The sequence below is a fragment of the Hyposmocoma kahamanoa genome, unplaced genomic scaffold (assembly GCF_003589595.1).
Source record: "Hyposmocoma kahamanoa isolate Upper Pololo Valley unplaced genomic scaffold, ASM358959v1 66, whole genome shotgun sequence".
Lineage (NCBI taxonomy): Eukaryota > Metazoa > Arthropoda > Insecta > Lepidoptera > Cosmopterigidae > Hyposmocoma > Hyposmocoma kahamanoa.
The window spans coordinates 646,056-656,734 of NW_020653854.1; the positions used below are offsets into that span (position 1 = coordinate 646,056).

General features: G+C 36.5%; 1 protein-coding gene across 1 annotated transcript; it reads left to right on the forward strand.

The window, feature by feature from the left end:
• The first annotated feature begins 268 nt into the window (after positions 1-268).
• On the forward strand, positions 269-9,586 carry LOC113231648 (cystathionine gamma-lyase-like). The gene is made up of 7 exons (XM_026466074.1): positions 269-418; positions 648-844; positions 1,053-1,143; positions 2,504-2,771; positions 4,635-4,787; positions 6,067-6,241; positions 9,390-9,586. The coding sequence occupies exons 1-7, from the start codon at positions 269-271 to the stop codon at positions 9,532-9,534; spliced, it is 1,179 nt and encodes a 392-aa protein (XP_026321859.1). The 3' UTR covers positions 9,535-9,586.
• Positions 9,587-10,679: the final 1,093 nt, after the last annotated feature.

A 10,679-nucleotide genomic window follows, 5' to 3' on the forward strand; every position in this document is an offset into this window, starting at 1 on the left:
ACCGGTATGGAATTTGAGTTATAAGATCTAAATGTCATAACTTTAGTTTTGACTTTATTTATATTAATATTTAAAAGATCGATGTCCATCCAACTTATTATGTCTCTCAGTGCTTTATTTATGTCGGTTTTAAACGTCACTTTATTTTGGCATTTCATTAGAAAAGTTGTATCGGTAGCAAATTATATACAATTATGATCGTGGGAGATCGCTAATGTAAAACAGAAACAGCATTACAGAGTGATTGATTATATTATTATATTACAGAATGGCAGACGGCTTCCTAGCACCGAAGGCAGGGTTCGCGACGAAGGCGATCCATGCAGGTCATAACCCGAGCAAGTGGTATTCTTCCCCGGCGGTCGTACCCATCGTCACCTCTACCACATATAAGCAGCGAGGTCCCAATGATAATGACGTCAGTATCTACACATTGCATGTTATGTACCTCCAATAAAATATTCTTTGTTGTTCTTTCCTTTTCTCTTTCAACTTTTTGGTATCGGAAGTTCCGAATTCCACATTGGGCCAGTTTCATGGATTATGGCCCAAATTCAGATTAGTCTTACATATACGAGTTAATCTTACTTCAAGATAAATCTGTACTTAAAGATGGAACATGCAAATGTATGACTTATTATTTCTAGGGTTTCGTGTACGGCAGATCGGCGAACCCAACACGCAACTCGCTGCAGGACGCGCTGGCAGCTCTGGATGGTGGCAAACACGCATTGGCCTTTCCTTCGGGGCTCGGCGCCACTACTGTGCTCGTTTCTCTGCTCAAGCACGGAGACCATATTCTGTCCTGCGATGACTTGTATGGAGGCACTAATAGACTACTCAGGTTCGGTCTTTCTTATACTAACAATAGGTTTTCTCTAGATATCCAAGTAGCGTCCATTGTCTATTTTTAAACGAAGCGATATCTATCGTTTCGATAACGTTGTACATTAGGTTTTATTGTGGTTTAGCTGGGCTCTTCAAGACAGCATGAAATAAACATTGTGTTCGGAATACAAACGTTAAACACGTATCCGACCGACATATTTCAGAAACTTGTGCGCAAAAATGGACATCGAGCTCACATTCGCTGACTTCACAAACATTGACAACGTGAAAAATGGAATTAAAAACAACACGAGGGTAAGTACGCTTTTTAAAATGCGAATGATTAGCGCATATTTCTTATTGTAAATCATACGTTTGATTTCAAGTTGAAGCATTAAAATCAATAGTTAAGTGAAAACTAAAACTAAACTATCTATCTGTATTAATCGGAAATGAAACAATATTTTCGAATCTAAACCGCGTAGGTATATTTGTTTTTTTCAGACAAACCAACGTTTTGGGCTCTTTAGATGGTCACGACTGACTGAGATAGGATTGGTCATCAAACATTTATCTAACTTCACAGATAATACAATAAAATATTATACTAGTACAGATACCCCATCTCGTACAAAGTAACGTCCGCACTCGTAACTCCGCTTATTCGGATGCTTATTTTGATTCTTAATACTAATCGATAGATTGTACCCAGTAAACACGCGATGCTATTGTATAGTATTCGAAAATGTCACCAGATGAACGTATAGTAAAATTGCAAAGAAACCGAGTCTGTAATATTTTAAAGTAAAAGTAATTTCTAAAATGTTAGTTATTTTCGAGAATAAATTCAAAGAACTGTAGTCTATACAATTTCATGCAAGCTAACAAATCAAAAAGAATTGAGACACTTTCGATTTATTAACTTTTCAACGAGGTAATGTTTTCATTAATTATCATTATATAATTGGAAATGAATTTTAATTAGGCATTTCTAAAATGTTGTTTAAATAGTTTTGCATTTATTTTTATATTTCATACTTGTTTTTCTTTTTCTTATGTCATGCCTCAAATTGTCTAGATATAATATATCCTTATTTTTTATTTTATCCAATTGTCCCCATGTACAATTTATATATACACTAAAGTTAATTTATTTGATTTATTAAAAAAATAGTTTCATTTCCAATATCCAGCAAACGGGAACCTAAGAATTCAATATGTCTTCGAGTATCCCCTGAAGAAAAGTAAAAGTTTTAAAAAAGTTTTCCCCTGAGGAAAAGTATACATTATAGTTTACTATGCTGGCCTGATACAGTTTGGGGACTATGTAAGTCTGCGAGGAGGTTTACAAATAGGATGTTCGCCTTCACTACCTTCTAAAGCAAGAAATTGTAGGGAAACTGAATAATATTTCAATTTACTTAACAGTTAAGGGTCAGTAAATCATGCGTGACCTCAATTGCGTACAGTGTATATTGCTCAACAATTTGTACATAAGTTTATTAAATGTCCAGCGTCTTCACAAGTATGATTCCATTTTTCCGTCATGCATCTTAAGTAACCGCGGTAGTTACGAGATAATTGAAGATCCAAACTGAACATGGCTTGAAACACACAGTGGTGTAAGCCCTGTAATTAAACAAGGAAACAAAAGTGACAGAAACATCTCTTTCAGATGATATGGCTCGAAAGTCCGACCAACCCATCCTTTAAAGTGATCGATATAGCAGCGGTAAAAAATGTCGCTAACACTCACAAAGACATAATTGTGATCGTGGATAACACCTTCCTGACCCCTTATCTGCAGCGGCCGTTAGATTTCGGCGCAGACGTAGTAGTATACTCGCTGACCAAGTACATGAACGGACATACTGACATCATCATGGGTGCCGCTGTTGTTAATGACGACGAATTGGCTGAGAAATTGAAGTTCTTGCGGAATGGTTTGCAAAATTTTTGACTTTAGTCGTTTAATCTTGATTTATTGCATTATTGTTCCTTAAATAATTTTAGTATTAAAAATATTTTTTTTTATAATACCAATTGGCGAGAGGAACAAGTCGTGCGTCTGGTGGTAAGCGATATGTCTATTCATAACAGTTGCAGTGCCATTCAGAGGTTTAAATCGCAAATATCTTATGTGCACTGCCACTGCACCCGTCACCTTGAGACATAAGTTGACAAGTCCCATGTGCTTGTAATTTCACCAGCGCTCTTACTCTTCAAAATTGGAACGCAGTAACGTTCACATTACTGCTTGGCGGCAGAATCACGCAAGTTGGCAGTACTTCCCTGGACGAACTCTTTCACAAGGAGCTCTACTGCTACTTAATTTTTTTTCTGGATTTTTAAAATATATTTTAAGACATATTCAACTAAATAAATGCAAGTTATGTGATGTATGCCTGAAACAATTTTTCACGCTTTTCAGGCGTATCTAGGTTAATTTATTAAATTTGACCAACTTTTGCTGTCCTTATTTTTTTCTTCCGATACAATGAAGTCATCCTTAAAATTGTATTCATTGTGTATGAAAAAATTTTTACGAAATTTGACCAAATTCTGCTGACCCGATTTTTTTCGTCCCATACAATGGAATAATCCCTTCATGAAACTGAGTCTTAAAAATATTTTGATCAACTATTTTGTTTAACTATTTTGTTCATTTTTATGGACAACTCACACTTGACCAAAAAATTGACTATGCCAAAATTGTTTTCACAAAAAAGATTTGTATCTTTTAAAGGTTTTGGATTTCCTCTTACTAGCCCATTAAAAAAAAATCACTCTGTACAATGCCTTTACAATACATTAAGGCAAACAAGATTCAAACAAAAACAGATCGTTCCGTTCAATTCAAAAGACACTCATTCCTATCCCGAGGCTAAAATGGATCGGTCAAATTGAGTTTTCGTCCCTAAAGTTCAAATTGCCACTTTGTATGATATTTCTTCTTTCTTCAGTGTTTCATCATGTTTGTTTTATTTACGTAATAGTCTAAAAAAGCTACTGTAGAGACATTTGAAGGCCGTTACCGACAAGAGCAAAGCTCTTAAATTCTTTAGCAACTATGAATATTGAGAGAGAATGCAGGGCGCTGGCGGTCAGATATAATATGATTGCCGCCGTAGTTAACAAGTAAGAATCTTGCTTCTTAAAATATATGTCCAAGTTTTCTATATGTGCAGTCTTTGGACCAATTATACGTTTAAAACCACTAGTGCCCTGCGAGTACAATGCAACAATGGCCTTCGGATGTTGTTGAGGCTGCCACGGTTCTGCAGCGCATCTAGCATTATTGCACAGACGCGTACTGGTCCCTTCTATGCCATTATGCGGAACAAGTCAGCCTCACTGCTCTGCAGACCGCTTGCCAGCTCCAATCCTACACTGGAAACCATTGCCAGCAGAGTGAACTCTCCATTTCTTTTTAATCTTTTTTTAGCCTGTCTGCTTTTGTGTTATCTGTTTTAATTTTATAATGTAAATTTGTAGTGTTTTGTATGTGTGAGTATATGTAAGACATTTATTGCAATCATGTGATTATTATATATGAAGATTATATCATATTTAAAATGTTTCACTACCTAAACACGAACCCTGGTAAGGTACCGCAACATGACAAACATTTCTTTATCATTATTTATTCAAAATTGGTGTTCATGTGTAATATTAAATACACTCAAAGTAAACACATGCGTCACATTACATTATCATTCGCAGTATTAATTATTTTCATCAATTGAAGAAGAAAGGAGATCAGAACTAGGCTGTATATGAGTTGACAATACTTTATTGATTTACAGCTTTGGGAGTGGTCCCTTCTCCATACGACTGCTACATGGTCAACCGAAGCTTAAAAACATTGGCTCTTAGAATGGAACAGCATAAGAAATCGTCGCTGGCCATCGCTAAGTGGCTCCAGAAACATCCCAATGTAACTGAAGTTTTACATCCGGGTAAGGATAATACCTATCTTTAGTGAAAGATTGTCCTGTTGAAATCAAGGCTACAATCGATCTGATTTTAAAACTTATGCATAATATATATTGTACCTTTTATAATTAACTATGTATATTTATATTAATATAAATTCAGACGATGATTCGTGGTAATTGTTTGCTTTTGAAAGCCTTCTAAAAACGCACGTTTTACTTAATTATTTTCAAATTAGGGGGACAGGAAAGATAGATATCTTTCTATTCCCTTTTATTTTTCTCCATGCTGATTACTTACTTTATTTTCTTTTATTACTTACTAAAATGTGCATTATTTTTCTCTAACCTGATTGGTACTGAATGGTTTGTTATTGAATGGTTTGACCCATCGCCTCTCGAGCAGAATGTTATTGGTTCGAATCCGGTCTCGCATCTCTAAGGTTTTCGGAATTTATGTGCGTATGTGAAAATTTAATTTGAAATTTACTCGTACCATAGCTTTTGGTGGAGGAAAACATCATGTTGAAACTGACGGACTATACGGCTTCAACACTCGCCTGAGAGGAGGTCCTTGCCCATCAGTGGAACATATACTGGGGTTCATATTGATCGATTGTTGATTGTTACTCGGTTGATTGACTGATTAAAAATATCTTGATATGTTTTTAAGTATATAATGTTCGAACTTCATTTATGAAACGCTAATCTCCCGGTTAGGTTAATGTCTCAATTTGGCCAAACATAATCATAAATATACCGTTTCGTAATCTTAGAATCATAATCGCAGCAATGAAAGTAAATGCGTGCTATTCGGGCCATAAGTGTCGCGACAACATCACGACAATAAAATGTTATAAAACATTCTGCTTAACAATTTTCAGATTTAAAATATGGGACAATTTTTTATCGTATGACATAATAAATGTGTAAGCCAATGACTCAGGGGATTATTTGTAATACAATTTGTTTCAATTCTGTGGGTAGCACTCGGAACGCCTAAAAAGCAATTTCAAACCGAACCCGGACCTCCTCATCCAGCACCGAGATTGTTAGCTTAACTTAAATCTGAACTGTCAAAACGTATCCATTTTCGACGTCGATTCCCTCAAGGTGTGTGCGATTGGCTAATCACACATATCATCTTTAAAATGAATTATCTATTTTCAACTTATTCATCAACTCACTGTGCCTTGTGTTGACTGCCATACTTTGGTAATGCTAAATAAACAATAAATAGGAGTCTCCCTAGGCTCGCTACTAAGCCCAATGTTAACCCGTTGCTTATAATTTTCTCGACCAGGGCTCCCCACCCACCCGCAATATGCCTTGACGCAGAAGCAAACAAGTGGTCACTCCGGCGTATTCAGCTTCAAGCACTCCGGTGGGCTGAAGGAGTCAAGACAGCTACTGCAGAAGTTCAAACTGTTCCTACTCGCTGAGAGTCTAGGAGGATGTGAAAGCTTGGCTTCACTACCGTGAGTAGACATTTTATATAACAATATTTTTTATTTGGAGATGTAGCTGGTAGACGTAATTGGAAGATTGTTTTTAAATAAATATGAAATTAAAATAGGCAATGGCCAATGAATATCTTCTTTTTCCAGTTGACCAGTGTCCGGTAATTGATATGGTACAATGACAGATACACGAGTCACACTTACTCGAAATAACATTTCGCACCCCTCATGGAACAATGGCATAAGTGGAATTACCTCAAACATATTTATTGTTCCATTAGATACAGAAAAATATAACCCACATCCTCTCAAATTGGAGATTAGATACAGAAAAATATAACCTGCATCCTCTCTCCAATTGGAGAGGATATAGGTTATATTTGTCTGTATCTAATGGAGCAATAAACATGTTTGACGTAATTTCTCTTATGCCATTCTTCCATGAGGGGTGCTATTTGCCGATTTCCGTGGTTTCCACATGGGTTTCATGGCATCGCCATCTCTGAGGGTTCGATTCCCTGGCAGGTCAATGTATGAAACTAACTTTTCTAATTGTCTCGGGTCTAGGTGTTTGTGTTACCGTCGTTGTTTCCGATTTCCATGACACAAGTGCTTTTGCTACTTACTTTGGGATCAGAGCGTATGTGATGTTGTTTAATATTTATTTACTTATGACATATTTTATTTATTTCATAGATTTCTCACAGATAGCAAAAAATCCGTTAAAAACCAAAAATAAAGATACATAGAAAAATTCGTAAGTTTTGCTGGTTCGTTCCGTAGCGCAGTCGGGAGAGCATCAACCACGGTGTACTAAAGGCGCTGGTTCAAATCCAGCCGGATCGAAGGAATTTTTCTTCTCGTGTTCGATCTTTGTATTAACAATAACAAACTAGTGGAGTAATTTCACAAATAATAATTGAATGTCATGGTTTGAAAACATTATGAGTAAACATTGTGATATTGAATAAACTCAATGTAACATTTATTTAACATTACAAACTAGACAAAAAAAAACATATAGTTGACTTGAAAGCGCAGTTACATAAATAATATTGAAACGCGGGAGAAAACTCTTAAAATTGTTTTAACTTCGTGAAAATATATCAAAACCAGAACAGATATCAATGTAATAGCGGCCCTCGTATAATGGCTAACTACTAGGATACGTTGTTATTTGATGGCGATATTATAGTAAATCCACGAATGCGACGCGACGCATTGATCGAGTAGGAACATAAAAATGCAGCCCATCAAGTGAATCCATGCCAAAAGTCCTATTAGCAACATCAATATCATTAATAAACATTATATGTCTATTCTACAATATCGTTATCAATATCGTATCCGCGTGTAATGTTGTTTTAAGGCAATCATATCATAATAAACATAATGGTTCTACTAAACCTTATACAAAGGAACGGATGCGTATATCAAAGAAACATTGCAACAAGTCGCTTCCACTTCCCTTTGATGTGCCCGGGGCCTTCTTTACCTGATTTCCCCCGATAGCATGTAATTACAGCCTTAATTTGTTATAAATATTTCCGTTTATGACATCGTAAACCAAATTACGGAAACGCCTACGTCGTTTTCATTCTGCATGACCGATTATAACAAAAGAGGGTCAGTGTAACCCTTATGTCCCAGGGGGTGCAATTAACGCTGGTTCGTGTGTTAGCCTCACTTATATGTTACAATTTTAAATAAAGAGAAATGTTTCGAAACACCATCGCGTGTAGCAAGCAGCAATCAATTGTGCGTAATCGATTACTATTACATCGATTTCAGTTTTCAAAAGATTTTAGTTTCACAGTATCATACTGGACGAAGAGTTAACAAAAAAAAAATATCTTAAAACCATCAAATTGAATAAATGACTTATACATTCGTGACATCTGAGAATAATGAGTAAGAAATTGTAGGGTTGCTCTTTGTAAATAAACATTTTGTACAAATGTATAATTTCAAATATCATTAGATAGAAGCAATCTGAAAAACCTAGTTACTACCATGGATTTTTGTCATCCAAGTATACAAAAGCTGTATAAATTAATAACTTTGTTTGAAATTTCGTAAGTTACAAATTTTAAATATCAACCGGAATGTTATTTATTTATTTATTTTTATATATATTTATAGAATATACTAAAGACGACTGTGAAGAACTTCTAGTTTATTTTTATTTCTCGTATCAATGTTATGTCTATCACTACTTCCGTTTTCATAAATGTACTGTGTCGCTAAATGTAATAATGTAAATTTCTTTAAATTTATCTCCTGGACGCCCTGATTGTGAATTGCCGTAACAGCAGGTTTTTGCAGGATAAAGATTCTAGTAATGTCGGCGTTATTACCATAGTATGAGACAAGTATCAATGCCTACACTTCGCTTGGAGTATAGGGTTGTCACATTATTATTTTAGTTGTGTCAGGTTGTAAACATATTAAAAAAAATGAATTGTTTATCACGGTGTTCTCGTGCGGGAAGGGCATTATAACCTGTGCAAGCACAGATAACTTATGTGGTGTATAGATAAAATGTACAAAAGACAATAGACAATATACGTTGCGTTGCGGCCCGTCGTTCCCACATTACGACACTAGCGGACGTATCGTACGTGAAGTAAACAAACGTTGTTTTAATGAACTATCCCTGTATTAAGTAACGTAGACGACACTTCTTATAAATTCAGGTCCTGATCCCAGATCAGCCCGTGGACAGGGTTGAAAAAAACAAAACCACACGTTTGATATTTAATTTTATTTTCTAAATATCGAACAAACGCTTCTATTCGATAAAGAATGGCGCGTGTGACGATCCGCGTTATGCAACGTGAGTGTTTTGCGACATACAAGGTTTTGCGAATGTGTGCATACAAGCCGCGCTAACACGTTTGTATGAAGTTACCCTATAAGTCGTATTATTATACTATGGTGATACTCTAAGCGTTGCGTTCAGCAAGGCGTCTAAGTTTTCGTGTACATTCGCTCAAACTTGTGTCCCCGCCCCACTGAACGCACCACAGTTGCGAATTTGTGGCTTAAGGCAAAAACGTAATGTAAAAGTAAAAAATGTAATGCGGGAGAAATGTCCACGCGTCATGAATAAAATGTACAAGTATTATTAATTGTAATGGTGTATAATATAATAAATAATTTGCAGGTCACTAATGACTCACGCGTCGGTGTCGGCGGAACAGCGCGCCGAGCTCGGCATCACCGATTCCCTCGTGAGGCTAAGTGTCGGCTTGGAGGACACCGATGACCTACTTGAAGACTTGAAACAGGCTTTCAAAGCTGTTTTCTAAATGTTCTGTCGATTTTTAAGAATAAACGATATTATTGATTTTATTCTATTTCTTACACATTATAAATTAAATTTGAATGTTGTTCATGTCTAATCGTTTGGAAAAATATTTTTATTACAAAACTGGAGGCCAAACAAAATGTGACCTGCGCAATGGGTCTCTTGGCAGCAGTTGAAGGTTGAAGGGGTACAATGTAAATGTTACTTGCTATTCGTTATGTGGCTCAAAAAAGTCCTCGCATTACTTTACCTTTCCAATGTGAAAATAGGTGTACCGGAAAGAATCGAGTAACAAAGATACGAGCGTATAATATACATTACATATTACATAGAAAAAACTCATTAATGTAATTTTAAATACAGAAGAACACCTGTTTATTAACGAGAGGTATTATTACTAAACATCCATAAATGTAGTTAACATAGAAATGGAAGTTGGCAATCTCGTTGGTGCATTGGTTTGCACTCTGGGAGCTGATGATGATGATGATGAGCCCCGGGTTCGATTCCTGGTAGGATCAATTCGGGAAATGAAATTTTCTAAATTGGTTCTGGTGTGGGTGTTCTGGGTGACAAACAGATGACTCCACTCGAGCTGATGTTAAATGGAAAGTGGAATTCAAACACGAAGGAGCAGTGTCGATAAAATCACCGCCTTAGCCATCTCATGCCTACAAGCTTCTTCACAACTCGTTTCAAGGACCCCATATCACAAGAGGAAGGGAATATATATGGGAGGGAGGAAGGGAGGTTCGATTGTTGACTGTGCGACAGAGAGAGTTGTAAAACGGTGACTACGCAGGCCAGCACGCGTGTTTCTGAAGAGGAAATTGGAGGGTGAGATAAAGTACTCGCCCTTAAAAGCACTCGCCATGGTACATTATTGAATGTTATCTACGGTTGAACATACAATTCAGAAAAATGAACGGCCCAAAACTAGTCTACAAGAAAGTTTAGTAGCAGTAGAGCTCCTTGTGAAAGAGTTCGTCCAGGGAAGTAGTGCCACCTTACCTAGTTCTGCCGCCAAGCAGTAACCTTAGCATTACTGCGTTCCAGGTTTGAAGGGTAAGGGTGCTGGTGAAATTACAGGCACATGGGATTTATCAACTTATGTCTCTGGGTAACGAGCGCAGTGGCAGTGCCTCT

Bases quoted from the DNA above. Each gene is read 5' to 3' on its own strand.
- LOC113231648 (XM_026466074.1), top strand. From the start codon at position 269: ATGGCAGACGGCTTCCTAGCACCGAAGGCAGGGTTCGCGACGAAGGCG. The intron at 1,144-2,503 runs GTAAGTACGCTT...CATCTCTTTCAG, and splicing joins GAATTAAAAACAACACGAGG to ATGATATGGCTCGAAAGTCC. The intron at 6,242-9,389 runs GTGAGTAGACAT...AATAATTTGCAG, and splicing joins GAAAGCTTGGCTTCACTACC to GTCACTAATGACTCACGCGT.